At 48.7% G+C, this 18,878-nt stretch overlaps 1 protein-coding gene across 1 annotated transcript; it reads right to left on the reverse strand.

The window, feature by feature from the left end:
• Window positions 1–17,934: 17,934 nt before the first annotated feature.
• Window positions 17,935–18,383, reverse strand: LOC132522597 (large ribosomal subunit protein eL18-like). The gene is made up of 2 exons (XM_060153186.1): window positions 18,135–18,383; window positions 17,935–18,042 (listed from the first exon to the last, which is right to left on the reverse strand). Exons 1-2 carry the CDS (start codon window positions 18,381–18,383, stop codon window positions 17,935–17,937), a joined length of 357 nt encoding a protein of 118 aa, XP_060009169.1.
• Between the last annotated feature and the right edge of the window lie 495 nt (window positions 18,384–18,878).

Consider the following 18,878-nt stretch of genomic DNA (forward strand, 5'->3'; position numbering starts at 1 on the left):
TGTGACAATTCCTTATTTATGGTTTTGATTAATCCTACCCTAGGGATCCTTTGTTACCACGCCCTGTCCTTCTCCACACCTACATGCTTCCTGTCTGGAGGAGCAGGGAACTTCACCGGGCTCTCAACTTAACTGACAGAGTCAGGGGACCCATGATGCTGCTACAGAATTCTTTTATCCAGCCCTTGCATCTTTGTGGCTCGAGCCTTTGAAAAATGTTTTGCTGGGACTTCCCTGACGGTCCGGTGGTTAGGACTCCGCGCTTCCACTGCAGGGGGCCCGGGTTCGATTCCTGGCTGAGGAACTAGGATCCCGCATGCTGTGTGGTGCCGCCAAAAAAAAAAAAAAAAAGTTTTTCCTCTTCTCACACCCCAGACTTTTCCCAAAGTCGCCCATCCTACAGAACTTTGTCTCCTTCTCTACCCAGGGAATGCCTGATTCTCTCCATCTCAAAGTATCTCTGTATTTTTACTTATCTTCTTTCTTTTCCTTTACCTGTGCTCTGAACCCCTTCCATCTCCTTCAAAACTCTGTCCCATTGACTTCCTCTTTTTCTGCCTCTGATCTTCGATTATTCCTTCTCTGGGTCCCTTCTCTGGGTTCAAAAATCTCCCATATTGAAATGGCTTTCCCTTCACCCTGCCTTGCCCTTAAGTTTTCATCACATCTCTTTCTTTCACTTCACAGCCAAATAAATTGAACAAATATCCCTCACACCCTGTCTCTACTTCCTCACCTCCCACACATCCTCAACCCACAGCAACCTGGTTTCCTCCTGACCTCTCCACCGGAACTGCTTTGACAAAGGTCAGTGGCCTCCTTCTGCCAATCCCAGTGGGCGCTTTCCAGTCCTTGTCTCCCTTGACCTCTCTGAGAGTCTCATGTTAATCACCCCATTCTTCAGGGAACTCACTTCCCTGGGTCTCCACACCTTTCTCTCAAGGTCCTCCTCCTACCTTCTTGGCATCTTACTCTTTTTCACAGTTAAATCATCCTCTCGTGATGATAAGAGAGAGACAACACCAGTAATTAGAGGTAGTCCATGAAACATGGGGTCCCAGTGATGTTGCTTACTGGGAATAAGAGAGAATCCCATGAATTGTGAACCAAGAGCTTGGCAAACCCAGCACAGAGGTGCCTCAGGAGCTAAGGATGGTGTGTCCAGGTGTTTAAGTACTACGGAAAATGATGCATGTCTTTTCCTTCTCCAAGCTGTCTTTCAAGTTCCCAGACTCCTTCCTCCCAGGGTGGAGATATCCGAAATAGACGAAATAGACGCATAGCCCCAGCACTCAGATGCCAGCTCCATGACACTGAATAAACGCAAACAACCCAGCCTTCCAACTCTGAGGATCACGGGTGATGAATGCCCGAGGTGCAGTCTCTCCCTTCGTGCACTAAAAGAACATTACTCTAGCAATTCTTGCCCCCTCTCTCCTACAGGATCAGTTTTTCACTCTCCACTGGCACATTCCCATCAGCATAAAAACATGCTGCTCTGGGCTTCCCTGGTGGCGCAGTGGTTGAGAGTCCGCCTGCCGACGCAGGGGACACGGGTTTGTGCCCCGGTCCGGGAAGATCCCACATGCCGCGGAGCGGCTGGGCCCGTGAGCCATGGCCGCTGAGCCTGCGCGTCCGGAGCCTGTGCTCCGCCACGGGAGAGGCCACAACAGTGAGAGGCCCGCGTACCACAAAACAAAACAAAACAAACAAAAAAACATGCTGCTCTTCTTCCATCTTTGAAAAAAGAATTTCCCCGTCTCCCTTCCCCTTTGCTTCCCCTTTGCAGGCAAAGCTCCTTGCGAGGGTCTTGCTGTCTTCCATTTCTCTTTTCCCATTCTCTCTTAAACCAACCCTAATTAGACTTCCTCTCCAGTTGCCCCAGGAAAAAACATTCTTATCACTAACATCTTCCATGTTGCAAATTTCAGTGGTCAATTCTCATTCCTTCTGTTATTTAACCTATCAGTGGCATTGGACATAGTTATTTATTCCCTCCTCCTTGATATATTTTTTTTACTTGGCTTTTGGGTTGTCTGTCTCTCATTCTCCACCTCCTACCTCCCCAATATCTCCTTCTTAGTTTCTCTTGGTTCTGTCCACCACCACCTCAACCACCCCGTCCCCACCCCCCTGCCTTGGAATGGCCTCAGGACCTAGTACTTTTTCTTTTCCTTTCCTCTATCTACACTCACTCCTTGGTGATCTTATTTTCAATTTTATCTCTGAGCTAATGATTCCCACATGTTTATCTTCAGCCCAGATTCCTCTGCAAACCTTTCGACATCTCTCCTTGGGCATCTAATAGACTTCTCAAATTCAACATGACCAAAATGAACTGCTCTTCCAGTCTGCTCCACCCACAGATTTTCCCAACTCGGTTGACAGGAACCCCATCCTTCAGCTGCTCAAGCTAAAAATCCTGGAGTCAACCTTGATGCCTCCCTTCCTCTCACACTCCACATTCATCCTTCAGAACTGCTGTTGGCTCCACCTTCACAAGATATCAAGAATTCAACCACTCTCCCCCTCCAGTACTATCACCTTGGTCCAGGCCTCCATCATCTCTCACTTGAATTATTAACTAGCCTCTCATCTAGTCTCCCTGATACTACCTTATCTCTACCTTTGCCCTCTTCTGCTTAGTCTGTTCTCAAAACAGAATCAGAGTGATCCAACATCTCTCCAATTCCCCCCTCCCACCTCCAGCTTCCGGTAACCACCGTTCTGCTCTCTGTTTCTTTGAGTTCGGCTTTTTTAGGCTTCACATATAAGTTAAATCATACAGTATTTGTCTTTGTCTGACTTAGCATAATGCCCTCAAGATGCATTCGTGTTGTCAAAATGGCAGAACGTCCTTCTTTCTTATGACTGAATAATGTTCCACTGTATATATGTACCACATTATCTTTACCCATTCATCCACTGGTGTTCACACTTAGGTTGTTTCTACATCTTGGCTATTGTGACTATGCTGCAATAAACATGACAGTGCAGCTAACTTTTTGATATCCTGTTTTCATTTCCTTTGAATATATATCCAGAATTGGGATTGCTGGGTCATACGGTAGCTCTATTTTTAATTTTTTGAGGAACCTCCATAGTGTTTTCCATTGTGGCTATACCAATTTACATTCCCACCAAGAGCCAACAAGGTTTTCTTTTTCTCTATATCCTTGCCAACACCTGTTATCTGCTGTCTTTTTTGAGACCAGCCATTCTAACAGGTGTGAGGTGGTAGCTCATTGTGGTTTTGATTTGCATTTCCCTGATGATTACTGATGTTGAACACCTTTTCATGTACCTCTTGGCCATTCTTCTCTGGAAAAACGTCTATTCAATTTTCTGCCCATTTTTTTCATTGGATTGTTTCTGTCTTTTGTTATTAAGTTGTATGAATTTTTTTTATGTTTTAGATACTAACCCCTTATCTGATATATGTTTTGCAAATGTTTTCTCCCATTCTGTCGATTTTTTTGCTTGTTGATAGTTTATTTTGCTGTGCAGAAGCTTTTTAGTTTGATGTAGTCCTGCTTGTTGATAGTCAAAGCAGACCTGAGAATGAACAACAAAGCCAGAGGCATCATACTTCCTGACTTCAAACTATATTACGAAGCTTGTTAAATTAAAACAGTATAGTACTAGCATAAAAATAGACACATAGACCAATGGAACAAAATAGAGAGCCAAGAAATAAACCCCTGCATATAAGGTCAACTAATATTTGACAAGGGAGCCAAGAATACTCAATGGGGAAAGGACAGTCTCTTCAATAAATGGTGCTGAGAAAACTGGATAACCACATGCAGAAAGATGAAAACGGGCCGCTAACACCACCCAAAAATTAACCTGAAATGGATTAAAGACTTAAACATAAAATCTGAAACCATAAAACTCCAAGAAGAAAACAGGGGGAAAGCTCCTTGACATCGGTCTTGGCAATAATTTTCTGGCCCTGACACCAAAAGCACAAACACCAAAAGCAAAAATCAACAAGTGGGCCTATCACAAGCTAGAAAGCTTGTGCACAGCAAGAGAAGAAGCCTCTTAAACGTGAATTCCTTCCTCTTTTATCTAGGCAGTTTCACACCCAGATCCTCCCCCCGCTCCAGAGCAGTACCCACGTCCAGTATCAGCAGCAGTGCATCCATAAACATGCAGAGTGTTTGGACTCAGGTGCCTTTTGATTTGAGGACATAGGTCAGGAAATCTGAAGACATAGTCCCCTGAGGCCTAAATGGAGTTAGTTATGAGAGCACATATTGATGGCACTGAGCACCAGGTCTCAAGTGACAGAGGCACCCACATGTTCTTTAGCAACTGTATCTGTGAAATGTCCTCTAAAGCATGGGGCTTAGAGCAAGGCCCTCTCCCCTGCATCTCCAGGGGGTGAAACTGCATCTGCTGATGGAACACTGGGGGTCCAGGGCCTATGGCTGGCCATTCCTGCTTCCCAGTCTGTACAACAGGCAGAAAGATCATTCCCTTCCCTCTGCTCTGGGTAAACTGCCTAAGGATCGACATGGTAGTATCTCGTGAAAGCTCTGAGCCTTTGGAAAATCGCTTCTCCTTGAGGGGCGGGAAGAGTGCTGGTGCTGCGACCAAACTAGTGGCTCCCAGTGGGGAGGGGGGTGCAATCTAGGGGTGGGAGAGTGGGAGGTACAAACTATTAGTTGTAAGGTAGGCTCAAGGATGTATTGTGCAACACGGGGAATATAGCCAATATTCTGTAACAACTGTAAATGGAAAGTAACCTTTAAAATTGTATTTAATTTTTTTTTAATTTTTAAAGAGTGCTTATGCTTCGGATTCATGGTATTGTGCTGTGTCTTTCAGCTCCAAACCCATATGCTTCTCCACTCTTCTTTATGATGCTCAGGCTGGGAGCCTGCAAACCTCATTCCTGCTTTGCCAGTTGGTTCTGCCGATGATAAGTCCTGTCCATAGGGGGCGCTAGTGGGAAGGGACTTGCTCTTTCCTGTCTGCCTCCTGACCCTGTGAGTCACCCAGCCTTGCTTCCGCAGCCCACCCCCACCCGCACAGTGGCTGTTCCTCCTGTAGCAGCCCCTGAATCCCGGCTGCAGTTTTCCAACGCTCGCAGGTCCAGCTTCGTTGTGTCCACCTCAGACATGTCAGCGCCAGCTGGCTGGCACCCCCTGCTCAGAGATCTGTGTTGCAGCTCCATGGGGTCCCTCTTCTGAGTTTTTAAGTTTTGGGTTTTTTTGTTTGTTTTTGTTTTTTGTTTTTGGCCATGCGACGTGGCTTTCAGGGTCTCAGTTCCCTGATCAGGGATTGAACTCGTGCCCTCGGCAGTGAACGCGTCAAGTCCTAACCACTGGACCACCAGGGAAATCCCCCTGAGTTTCTAAGTTTTAATAATTACAGCATCTTCCCTTTCTTCCCTCCACTCTAGATTTCCACTCTTGTAGTTGCTTCCTGCAATTGCTACTCTGTAATTCCTTAGAGTTTTTCTTTTTACTTTTTCAATTACCTAGTTATCAATTCTTTGTGTTAAATGCACTCTTCACATGTCTGAGGTATTGTTATGGATTAAACTTGTTCCCTCTCCCTTCAAATTCATATATTGAAATCCTAATTTCCAATGTGATGGTATTAGGAGGTGGGGGTCTTTGGAAGATGATTAGGTCATGAGGGTTGAGTCCTCATCTGTGGGATTAGTACCCTTATAAAAGAGACCCCACAGAGGTCCCTAACCCCTTCTGCCAGGAAACAAGCCCTCAGGAGAAGTGGAATCTGTCAGCACCTTGATCTTGGCCTTCCCAGCCTCCTGAACTGTAAGAAATAAATATTCGTTGTTTAAGCCACCCATTCTATGGTATTTTGTTATAGCAGCGCATGTGGCTTCTGTCTCTCATCTGGGTCCTGACTGGCACAGGTTTAAATCCCAGCCTAGCTCTTCCTAGCCGTGCAATTGTATTAGTCAACTTGGGTCAGGTTATGCTGTGGTAACAAAATAACCCAAATCGCAGTGGCTTACAACAGAAATTTGTTGTGCACTCATGCATATGTGCTGGCCATTCTTGGCCATGGTCCTGGGATCCCGGCTGAAGGAGCAGCCCCCATCAGGGACGTTGCCATTTCTGCAGCAGAGGAATAAAGGAAGATGATGGGACCAGGCAAGAGTCCTTTGGCTTGGAAACTGCATGTGTCATTTCTTCCTGCATTTCATTGGCTAAAGCAAGTCACATGGACAAGTCTGCCATCAATGGGGCAGAAAGTGCCATCCTCCATAAGGGGGGGCTCTATAAGGGGAACGTGCAAATGTTCTAAACAATAATACATTCAACCTATCACAGTGATCTTGAGCATCCCCAGGTAGTAGGATGGGCTGTCGTAGTAGCACTGAGCCCTGTGGCACTGTGGGGTTGCCGTGTGTGTACGTGTGTGTGTGTGTGTGTGTGTGAGCTAAAACAGCCTAAAGCACTGTCCCCTGGAAGCTGGCTTCTGCAGTATGTCCCTCCCCTGAGGGAGACAGCCTCCCATTCTGAGAAAGGCCTGGGGACCTAGCATCAGCGGCAGCAATCAGCGATGCATGCCTCAACTCTTACTGAGAACTTCCACGCGATGCTGGACCAAGAGAGGGCAGTGGCAGGCGGCAGTGCTGGAGATGGCCTGGTAGCCGCCTGAGAACCCAGCCCTCCCTGCAGCCCACACATAGAGGCAGGCACTGGCGGCCCTGCTCCCTGTAGGTGGCAGCAAGGATACCCCACGGCTGCCCCTGGGGTCAAAACCCTACTTCTGGGATTTTGAATTTACCAGAACAGGGAAACCAGTAAGTGGGGTGGGAAGCAGTCCTGGAATCATTCCATTTGAATTTTAAAAGAAATCTGACTTTATTTGTAACTCCAGCTGTTAAAAGTGGTTAAGTTTCGGGCTTCCCTGGTGGCGCAGTGGTTGGGGGTCCGCCTGTCGATGCAGGGGACACGGGTTCGTGCCCCGGTCCGGGAAGATCCCACATGCCGCGGAGCGGCTGGGCCCGTGAGCCATGGCCACTGAGCCTGCACGTCCGGAGCCTGTGCTCCACAACGGGAGAGGCCACACAGTGAGAGGCCCGCGTACCGCAAAAAAAAAAAAAAAAAGTGGTAAGTTTCAGTTATTTGTTCTAGTTATCTTTCATATTGAAATTAGATTTTTTCTCATTACATAAATAACATGATGATTTTTAATAATTATAACTATTCATATAAATATCTGGACAAAGAAAAGTCACCTAAAACCTCACACTCTAAGCTCACCACTGCTAATATTGGTGACCAGCTTTCTTGCACCTGTTTATGCATTCACATATACACACGGGTAGATATAAGTTTCCATAAATGAGAAGGTATTGTGAATTTTTTTAATCATCAACCCTTTCCACTTCCATCCCCTACTCCATACGTGCCCCGCCAGTGATCCTTGTTCCCGGTCTGGTACATGTCCTTCTCTTCCTCCACAGCCATACAAGCCTACACAGTTTGCTATCTATGGCCATGCTCTATTGGTCTTTGTTTTAGAAAATGAGATCACCCGTTTCCTTGCATCTTCTGTCCGTCATCAGTGCTCTTGGGAATCCCTCCAGGTCACCTGGAAGGGCTCCAACTCTTCTTAAATGGCTGCTTAATATTCTACGGCAAAAAACTGCACTAAGTTGGAATTTCTCCACCCACTTTCTCCAAAGACTCTGATCCTTGCAGATGTGGAAGAATTCTGAAGATGCACTGGGAAGACAGTGTGGTACAGGGGGAGACCAGGAATTTGAGACTGAGGACCTAGTTTTCTTAGTACCAGCTGAGACTAAACTAGGAAGATTATGGCAAAAGAGCCTTTTAAATGATGATGATGTCAGTGCTGCTGCTGCTAACGGCCATTATTTGCATTTATTGGTTTTGACTTTCTTACTAACTTTATTGGTTTTTTTCTAAGTTACTTTTTCAATAATGAATGCCTTCCCATGTTTCAAAATATCAAAACGTATACAGGGCACACATGGAAAGCCTCCTTCCTGCTCCTGTCTCCCAGCCGCCTGGTTCCCCACCCCATAGAAGACCACTGTTACTGGCTTCTCATATATGTACCTTACAAATTATAAATAATTTTGATTTTCTTTACTCCATTTACTCCTCCACCACACAAAGCAGTAGACAGATCCCAGCCCGTGTTACACATGAGGAAGCAGAGGCCAAAATTCAGAGACTAAGCACTACCTGGCCCGGGACCCCCATGGATCGGACCCCAGGTCTACTCGGCTGGCTTTCTATGCACCAAATGAGCTCACCCAGTGGCTCAACGAAAGGGAGGTGATCAGAAACCCTTCTCTAGGGACTTCCCTAGTGGTCCGGTGGTTAAGACTCCAAGCTTCCACTACAGGCAGCACGGGTTTGATCCCTGGTCAGGGAGCTAAGATCCCACAGGCCACATGGTGTGGCCAAAAAATAAATAAATAAAAGGAACCCTTCTCTACAGCAAACACTCACCCATCGCACTGATTTATCACTTTAGCAAGCCTGGATTTTTCTCCCCACAGGCTTTTTTCTTTTCCTTGCCCCAGAGCTGGTTCCCTGAGCAGCGGGATGCGGCCGAGCCAAAGGCTGCCGCCCACGTTCCTGCAGCTGGAGCTTCTGGGAAGGCCAGTGCCTGCGCAGCTGGGCCTCCTGTGCCTCCACTCCCTCTGCCCGTGGCTGCCCCCAGGGCCTCAGGACAGAGGCTGCCTGTTCATGCGTCTGTTTTGCTTCCTCTGCTGGGAAGCTTTTCCTGATGCCCTTGATTAAAATCCCCTGACACGTGGTTGAGGAAGAGCACCTGGGTGCTCCTGGCTTCATTCACCTGGTCATTACAACAAGCTCACAAGACAGGCACAAGGAAGCTGAGGGCGGCTCAGAGATGCCAACTGACCTGCCTAAGACGCCACAGCGTGCACGTGGCTTTCTCCTGCCAGTTCCCATGCCTGGTCTGGTGGCCCAGGCCACCTCCGTGGACCGCCCATGCCCTTGGCTTCGGCCTCTAGTGTGCAGGCAGGATTATGCAGAGGCCTCAGGCTTGGGAATCAACAGAAGGGCGTTGAGGCCCGGCTTCGCACTTGCCAGCTCTGTCGTTTAGGGCACATTCCCAATCACTCTAAACTCTGCGCAGTTGAAAAGTGGAGATGCTAAGACAAATCCTAAGGCCCCTGTGAGGTCACAGCATGAAACGAGAACATGAGGTCATGCACACAGCACACACTCATCTCAGGGCTTGGTGGGATGTGAGCAGTAAAGGCTGTCGATGATGATTTAAAAACTCACTTACCGGGGAATTCCCTGGTGGTCTAATGGTTAGGACTCGGGGCTTTCACTGCTGTGGCCCAGGTTCAATCCCTGGTCGGAGAACTAAGATCCCGCAAGCTGCACGGCGCAGCCCAAACAAAAAACAAAAAACCCCCCAAAACTCACTTATTAGATCCAGTTCTCCTCCCTTGCTCCTGGCAGACAGAGGCCTAGACTCCCGAGTCTTTGAGTTTGAGGCACTGTTTTGCACAGAACGGTTGACATCTTGAGCTGGGCCATGAAGGATGACTAGTCAGACAAACAGGGAGAGGCTGCCAAAACCAGCAGGTGTGAGAGTGCTGGGGTTTTCCAAAAATGATGGCTTCCCATGTGTCTGGACCTTGCAGGTGGCCTGAGGGGGCACAGGGAGAGCTAAGCCTAGGGAGCTTAAAAGGGACCAGTGCAAGGGGAACAGATAACAAAACTGGCTTATGTCTTGGGCTGGGTCCATGATGGGGGTCAAACCAGACCTCTAAGTCTGAGGCTATTTTAAGCAGGATGGAAAACCCCAGAACTTCTGTTTTTTTTTTTTTACATCTTTATTGGAGTATTATTGCTTTACAATGGTGTGTTAGTTTCTGCTTTATAACAAAGTGAATCAGTTACACATATAAATATGTTCCCATACCCCCTCCCTCTTGCGTCTCCCTCCCTCCCGTCCTCCCTATCCCACCCCTCTAGGTGGTCACAAAGCACCGAGCTGATCTCCCTGTGCTATGCGGCTGCTTCCCACTAGCTATCTATTTTACGTTTGGTAGTGTATATATGTCCATGCCACTCTCTCGCTTTGTCACAGCTTACCCTTCCCCCTCCCCGTATCCTCAAGTCCATTCTCTAGTAGGTCTGTGTCTTTATTCCCGTCTTACCCCTAGGTTCTTCATGACCTTCTTTTTTTCTTAGATTCCATATATATGTGTTAGCATAGAGTATTTGTTTTTCTCTTTCTGACTTACTTCACTCTGTATGACAGACTCTAGGTCCATCCACCTCACTACAAATAACTCAATTTCATTTCTTTTTATGGCTGAGTAATATTCCATTGTATACATGTGCCACATCTTCTTTATCCATTCATCTGATGATGGATGCTTAGGTTGTTTCCATGTCCTGGCTATTGTAAATAGAGCTGCAGTGAACATTTTGGTACATGACTCTTTGAATTATGGTTTTCTAACCCCAGAACTTCTGAGTGCTTCCAGCTACCCAACAACTGATTGGCAGCAAGAACAATATTCTTGTTGTTGGATGAACTCATCTGTTTCTCTTCCCAACAGCAAGCTCCTTATGGATAATTCTGTTTTCCCTAGATTTACCCGTCTATGCTTCCCACCGCTAGGAAAATTTCAGATAAAGATGATCCCTTATGAATTTGGGAGGAGAAACACTTAGGAATGTTCAATTGTAAAATCAGAAAGGTTTTGATTATTGGGATGAAGGAAGGATCAGACTAAAACAAGAAAAAACAAAACAAACAGAAAGCTGCCTCTTAGCATGGCCTGTCTGCAACACAGCAAAACAAATCGATAGGTTTCTTACTACAACTGTGGGGAGAAAAAGTCTCTAAAGTTTATATTGAACGAGAGATGGTACATAGAAAAGAAGAGCATAGTACACGTAATTTCCAATTGTACACATACAATGTGCACCAGCACTTGCTTTGTTTGATATGCCGTCTTCATTGTTTTATTTTCATGAACATATTTTCATGAACATATTTATAAGCATAACCTTGCCAGCCTGTGGGTAGTCTTGGGGTTACACTGAACAGTAAAAACTCAATTTTTTTCAGTTTATGCCTGTGGGAAGCAAAATAATGCCTCCCCTCCCCCTGCCCAGATGTCCACGTCCTAATCTCCAGAAACTGTGAATATGTTAGTCATATGGCAAAGCGGAATTAAGGATGTTTATCAGGGACTTCCCTGGTGGTCCAGGGGCTGAGACTCCGTGCTCCCAATGCAGGGGGCCCGGGTTCGATCCCTGGTCAGGGAACTAGATCCCACATGCCGCAACTAAGAGTTCGCATGCTGCAAATAAAGATCCTGCATGCTGCAATGAAGATCCCGCAGGCGGCAACCAAGATCTTGCGTGCGGCAACTAAAAACTGGCACAGCCAAATAAATTAATTAATTTTTTTTAAAAAAGGATGCTAATCAGCTGACTTTAGGATAAGGAGATAATCCAGGTAGGCCCAGTGTAATCACAAGGGCCCAGATAAGAGGGAGACAGAAGTGTCAGTTGAAGGAGGAGATGTGATGATGGAAGCAGAGGCCTGAGTGATGTGGCCACAAGCCAAGGAATGTGGGCGGCCTTTAGAAGATGGAAAAGGCAAGGAAACAGATTCTCCCTTGACATCTCCAGAGAGAAGCACAGCCCAGCCAACACCTTGATTTTAGCCCTGTGAGACCTTCCGACCTCCAGAACAGTAAGATATTAAATCTGTGTTGTTCTAAGCTGCTAATTTTGTGGGGATTTGTTGCAGCTGAAATGGGAAACTGATATAATGCCCTTACTTGCTGACCCAGGAGCTGAGCCCTCTCCACCCACCCCAGGTCTCACTGTTTATTCTGGACAGGCGTCCCGGGCTGACTCATGAGAACTCGTAAAAACATCCCGCACATTCTTCCACTCCAGCTCCTCTGGTGACATGTGATGCCTCTGTTACCTTTGGGCCATACTATCTACTGCCACAGGTGCCCTCTGAGAGCGCCCAGGCCTGTCCCCAGGGGATCACCTTGCAGGACACACAGAGCATCAGAGGCTTGCGTTTCCAAAGCGGCACTCTGTCCCTGCTGTCCTCAGCACTTCAAACTGTACACTGTCCGTGAAGGAGCTGAGGGAATTCTCCTTCGCCCACTTCGTCTTTTACCTGGGCATCTGGTCTCACGGAAGTGTTGCCCATGACCCTGTACGATACCTTCAGCTGCATCCCTATCCCCTCAGGGGGCGATCTCTGGGGAAGGATCAGGATCTATACCATCCCACCCCGGCCACCCATCCCATCCTGGCTCTCCCGAGGCTGTCGCCGCAACCTGCCCTGCTCCTTCAGCCAAACACCCTTCCCCTACCCGTGAACTTCCTGCACACACACCCACTCTTGCCAGACGTGCCCGGATGTATTTTCATCCCCGCTAAGGCCACAGGGACCCCCTTCCACGACCTCAAAAGAACTTCAGTTTTATTTCCCTCACCTGCTCCCTAATCCATGGTTCTAGAACCCCGAGTTCCTCCACAGTGAACTTGGCCACCATGGGGGTTTTCAGGACCTTGGTCTGCCAGCATTGCATGGGCCACTGCAATGCTTTACTCCCGGGGGTGAGGGAGCCCATCATCTCTCTTCCCACCTGCAGCAGCTGTACACACCGAGAGAGAGGCCAGGTCTGTGCCCTCAAAGACTCATTTGCCAAGGCAGCCTCTTCACGGGTGAGATGAGGATGTGGCAGGAGGTAAACTACTGCCGACACCCCCCATTCCATCACTCCCCCTAACCTCACCCACAAAGCTGTTCAGCCCTCACCCCTGACGGCCATCGGGAGCCCCAGCCTCTCTGGAGGGCCCCAGGTGGCTGCCTCTGGCTGACAGCACAGTTGGGGGGCCGGGAGTGGGGTGTAGTGGGGAAGAGGAGGGGTCTCCTGCAAGCTGGGCCAGAACCCACCAATCAGACCCTGTCTCTGCAGCTGAGTCTCTCGTGGAGCTCATTTGCATCATTTAGTTCAATATTTACCGAGCCAACCTCATTTTCTGGGCCGTCTCTGTGGCCGACAGCTGGGAAGGCTGCAATTACGGCATTACACGCACGCAGGGAAGCCATGGAGAGCAAACACGGAGACGCAGCTTCCAAACAAATGCAGCCCTGGGGAGCTCCCGCCTCGTCTACCCCAGATCTCTGCAGCTGGAGTTCTGCCTGGGCCACATCTGCAAGCCGGCTACACCCGGACACAGCCGACAACGGCAACAGAAACAATAACGGTGACTTTTTTTTTTTTTTTTTTTTGCGGTATGCGGGTCTCTCACTGTTGTGGCCTCTCCCGTTGCGGAGCACAGGCTCCGGACGCGCAGGCTCAGCGGCCATGGCTCACAGGCCTAGCCGCTCCGCGGCACATGGGATCTTCCCGGACCGGGGCGCAAACCCGTGTCCCCTGCATCGGCAGGCGGACTCTCAACCACTGCACCACTAGGGAAGCCCTAACAGTGACTTTTTATTAAACTAATCCTAATAATTGACCGCGGCTGGGGCTTAGGTGCAGGCCTTGGGCTAAATTCCCTCCGTGGAATTTCTCACTTAATCCTCACAGCAGACCTGGGAGGCAATGAATCAGTGAGGACTGTTTCAGGCCATCATTCAGACAGAATGAGACTTTGTTAGCCCAGGAGGAGCCCCGGCTTCAGGCACAGCTGGGCTCAAGATGAGAAAGACATCATCAAGACAGTTTTTCTCCAAGTAACTGCTGACCTCACTCAAGTAGGCTCCCAGCTGCGGCAACTCCAGCCCTACCCTTACCCAGGTCTAGGGGGTTCGAAGTCTGAGCCCATCCACCAGGGTCCTGAAACTCACTTGGACTGGACAGGCAGGGAAATTTACTTTTCAAGGGAAGCCCTCCGTGGAGCAAGGGGAGGAAGGGGAGGACAGGGAAGGATCAGGGGCAGACAGGCAAGGGACTGGTACACTGGTCCACAGCTCACTGAACCTCCCCTGGAATGCAGGTTCCTTCAGGGCAGGGACCCATCATGTTGACTCCCCAGTGCCTAGAAGTGTCTAGACGTGAGAGGCTTTCAGTAAATACCAACTGATTGAGGCTGATTCCTGCTTCTCCAGGGACTGGAACATATCTGAGGGTTAGTTTCGACAGCCATTGTGTGGATAAAAATAGCCATTCAAGTTGGATTGTGATGATTAAGTGAGAAAATGTAAGTAAACATGCCTAAAAATACAGACAACACATAGGGGCTCCATAGAGGATCGTAGACTTCACAAACTCTTCCGTTTCCCAGTTGCACCTGGCCATGGTAATCTGACCCAGGTGAACAATGACTTCCTATAGACTACTTGTGTCTCCTGATACAATAAAGTAGCTTTAAAAAATAACAGCACTAAGGTGGGGGGGGGGAGAGAGAAACAGGTGAGGGAGATTAAGAGGCACAAACTTTCAGTTACAAAATAAATGAGTCACAAGGATGAAATGTAGGGAATATAGTCAATAATTAATTATGTAATATCTTTGTATGGTGACAGATGGTAACTAGACTTACGGTGATCATTTTGAAATGTACAAACATATCGAATCACTATGTTGTGTACCAGGAAGTAACATACTGTTGTAGGTCAATGATACTTCAAAAACAACAAAGAAACTCATATCAAAAGAGATCAGATTTGTGGTTACCACAGGTTGGGGTGGGTGGGAAGACTGGATGAAGGCAGTGAAAATGTACAAACTTCCAGTTCTAAGATAAACAAGTACTAGAGATGTAATGTACAGCATGATAAATACAGTGAACACTGCTGTATGTTATACATGAAAGTTGCTAAGACAGTAAATCCTACGAGTTCTCACCACAAAGAAAAAAATTTTTTCTGTCTTTAATTTTATATCTGTATGAGATGACGATGTTCACTAAACTTACTGTGATAATCGTTTCCTATGCGTGTAAGTCAAATCACCATGCTGTACACCTTAAACTTATAAGTGCTATATGTCATTGATGTCAATAAAACTGAAAGAAAAAAATAAATAACACTAATCATTTTTTAGCATGCTTTGCCATTTACAATGCACCTTTACAATAATGATCTCATTCGATTCTCTCTAAACACCCATGTGAATTAGACGATAACAACTAATGTTTGTTGAGAGTTTATCCATGCCAGGCATGGTTCTAGACGCTGTGCATTTATTAATTCCCTTCATCTTCACAAAAGCCCTATAAAGTGGATGTTATGTCCCCATGTCACAGGTGAGGAAAGTGAGGGCCAGAGACGTTAAGTAACATGACAGTGGTCACACAGCCAATAAGCAGAGACCCAATTCATCTGTCTTCAGCCTACCATCTTTAACCACTAAGCAAGATGCTGTTTTAGTGAGTTCCATGAGAAAACTGGACCTGGAATAATGCAAAGTCCTCACAAGTAGTAAGCAGCAAAGCTGGGAAAAGAGTGCAATAATCTGTATTTTCCCCACTTCCCAACCAGTAAAGCTCAGTCTCTTTCATTCCATAGTATAAAGGCAGTGTGCTCAGAGTGCCACAGTTTTCAGTGGGCAGCTGCCAGGGGGCTCCGGACCCAAGCGGACACACAGCAGGCACCTAGGAGGTCTGTGAGGTAGCTGAGTGCTGTGGGGATGAGAACAGGGGTCCCCTACTTAACTCCTCTTTGCGTCATGCCAGACCTCAGAGCCAGTGAGCCCGGGGGGTGGCCGGGTGAGAGAGGCAGAGGTGAGCTGGCTGGGAGCTCCGGGAGGGCAGCACCACGCCCCCAGCAGCTCTGGGCGCCCTGGTACAGCCCCCACCCCCACACACACCGGAGAGCACCAGGAAACGTCAGAAGGGCCAAAGCAAAACAAGCACATCACTGAGCTAGGCCCGGCGGGAGTTTCTCCACACGCCAGCAGAGAAGAGACACTCACAAAGAAAGCAGTGAGCTAGTCAGCATGCCACATTCTGGGGCTGCCCCCCCCCCACACACACACCTGGGGCAGCGAGCGGCACCTGAATGGTTTATGGCCACAAAACCTCTGTGGGAACAGCAGGCAGTAGGGCAGACAGGTCAAAAGTTTACACCTAAGAGTTCAAATCTCAGGGATGTGAAATGCAAGGTGGTATCTTAGATGTGATCTTGGAACAGTAAAAGGATATTAGTGGAAATGCACACCAAGCCAGTGATTTTGTCAACAGTAAAGTGCTAATTTCTCCGCTGTGACAAATGTACCACGGTTGTAAGATGATAACATCAGGAAACGCTGCGAGAAGAGTATACTGGAGCTCTCTGCATTATCGTTCTCTGAAAATTTTAAATGACTCCAAAAACGTTTTATTAAACGTTTAAAAAAATTCTCCAGAGGGAATCTCAACTCCATTGCATGCTATGCAACCTTGACTAGATCATTTACGCTTTTCGTGCCTCAGTTTCTTCATCTGGGCACAGAAACATGAGGATAATGATGGTCCCTGCCTTAGAGTACAAAGGGCACTTAGCCTCATCCGGCTCCGTAAATACTCAATAAACATGGGCTATTGTTACATCCACACAGTCTGCCTTCACACACAAACTATCAATACGTTCCCGGGTTGTGGAAGACATCGGGACCGCTCCCAGATGCCCCTTCATGGAAGGACTTGCTGCCAAGCTGCAGAGAGCAGCCCTTCCTGGGGCAGCCGCACCTGCTGACCGAGCGATGGGGGAGGGGAGGGCGGCACAAAGGCCCAGCCACTTCAGCCAGATGTGTGACAGCTCTGCCCAGCAAGCCTGGCTCCAGGTCTCCCCCACGGACTGGCCGAGGCTTTGTCAGGCTTGCATCGCGGTTGCCTCCCTCCTTGGCCCAGTTAGGTGCTGGTCCCCAACAAACCTCTTGCCCCCTGAACTCCACTGCAGTTTTTGCTTCCCAAGAAACTTACCTGCGGCAGCTGGTTCTGGGAGGGGTCCAAGAAAGCAGGTGGTTAGATGGTGCTTGGGACTGCATCACTCCCCTCTCAGCTGGCAAGGAGGGCCCCATCCCTGGTGGCAGGGAAGCACAGGCAGGCCCGAGCACAAGGGTGATGAATGGATGGTGTACCTGTGGGTGGAGTGTGCAGGCAGGCCATGAGTGTGCTGGACATTTGAGAGTGACGGTGGGGTGGGGAGTAATAGTAACCCTGAAGATACCAGTATTAAATGGCCATGGCTAAGTACTGTTGATACTCCCACTGAGAGATAATGCACAGCTGAGGCCTAGGGGCAGCCAGTGGAAAGCCAGGGATGGAAGCCACAGGGCCTCTTTAATTGCATACAAGGAAACTTCCATCTTCTATCCAGGGCAAGCCCACAAGCCCAAGACGTAACAGTCTGAGTGGCTGAACTTCAAAGACAGTTAACTGCCTACCAGGGCAAGCCCAGTGAGGGCAAGGTAAAGTCCTGGGATCCCGACCAATGAGATAGGGACATCTGGGGAGAGGCCACTGAATGTGTCAGTTCCCCAGACTCCACTGAACCCTCCAAGCCGGAAGCCTGGTGCAGCCCGCCCCTCCCCCCCAAGACGGTACAGAGGCCCCTTCCTACAAGGCAACGTTCGCTCCTCAGAGCCCACCTCTGCCTGTCTGGAATCTCCTTTAAGAAATCCTTGCCAGGGGCTTCCCTGGTGGCGCAGTGGTTGAGAGTCCGCCTGCCGATGCAGGGGACACGGGTTCGTGCCCCGGTCCGGGAAGATCCCATGTGCCGCGGAGCGGCTGGGCCCGTGAGCCATGGCCGCTGGGCCTGCGCGTCCGGAGCCTGTGCTCCGCAATGGGAGAGGCCACAACAGTGAGAGGCCCGCGTACCGCAAAAAAAAAAAAAAAAAAAGAAATCCTTACCTTCCCTGAGGTTAAAATGACGCTCATATTCCTTTTGTTAGTGTTTGTTTTCTCCCCAGCTCTGGGGTTCATAACAAGGCAGGCTCTCGGGTTAGTTTCTGTAGCCTTGGCTGGCGCGTTGGCCTCCGGGCGGGCGTTCTTGAACTCCCGGCTGTGCGGGTTCCCAGGCCTTGCCCAAAGGCCTGTGCACCTCTCGGCCCTTGCGAGGACCAGAGAGCGGGACGGGCCGCACCCCGGGGGAGCGCGGCGCCGGCGTGCGGCTGTGAGGACGGCGCCGCTCCCCATCCTCACTCCGGGGGTGCGGCTCCGGCGCGGCTGCCCCCGCGCGGCGCAGACCTTCAGCGTGGGCGCCTCCGGACACGCCCAGCCTCCTTTATAGCCCCGCAACCACAGCTGTTTGTTTTTCCGGCCGGCGAACTTCATCTTCCGGATCATCCAGGACAGAGACAGAGGCGGCGAGGCGGTGCGACTCATGCACAACCTCTTTAGCACAAACTGGTTGAAGGTGGAGTTGTTTCCTCCGGGCCAGAAACCGTGCATCTCTGCGAACAGCTTCTGTAGATGTCCTGGCTCCTGGGTTCCGTGCAGCGAGAGTTTTGGTCCTCCTTGTGGTGGATATCGACTCCCGTGATGGCGCCTTCTGCTCAGACAGGTCCCTAAAATGTCCTTTTATTTGTTTTCAGTTTTCCCTTTCACATTTAGGTCTTAATCAACCAAAGATAACTGAAGACACGCATACATATGACTTTATTTTTGTCCAGATAGAAGCCAGTCACCCCAGCAGCATTTACTAAATATTCCATCCTTTGTCCACAGATACTTGGTGTTAACTTCCCTCGCATATGAGGCTCTCCTATATTCCTAGATCTGCTTCAGGATTTCCGGCTTTCTTCCGTTTGCTTTGTCCTGTTCTGCTTCTTGGGCTATGGCTTTGTCATGCATCTTAATCACTGGTAAGTGAGGTAGGTGTAAACAAGAATTATTATCATTACAGATGAGGGCACTCAGGCTCGGAATATTGGAGTGAGTTGGCCA

Source organism: Lagenorhynchus albirostris, chromosome 7, assembly GCF_949774975.1.
Source record: "Lagenorhynchus albirostris chromosome 7, mLagAlb1.1, whole genome shotgun sequence".
NCBI lineage: Eukaryota > Metazoa > Chordata > Mammalia > Artiodactyla > Delphinidae > Lagenorhynchus > Lagenorhynchus albirostris.

What these genes read in the sequence shown, in the direction of transcription:
- LOC132522597 (XM_060153186.1), bottom strand. Translation starts at nt 18,383, where the DNA reads ATGCACGGTTTCTGGCCCGGAGGAAACAACTCCACCTTCAACCAGTTT. An exon ending in GCCGGAGCCGCACCCCCGGA is followed by an intron (nt 18,043 to 18,134) that starts GTGAGGATGGGG and finishes GGTCCTCGCAAG; the next exon opens with GGCCGAGAGGTGCACAGGCC.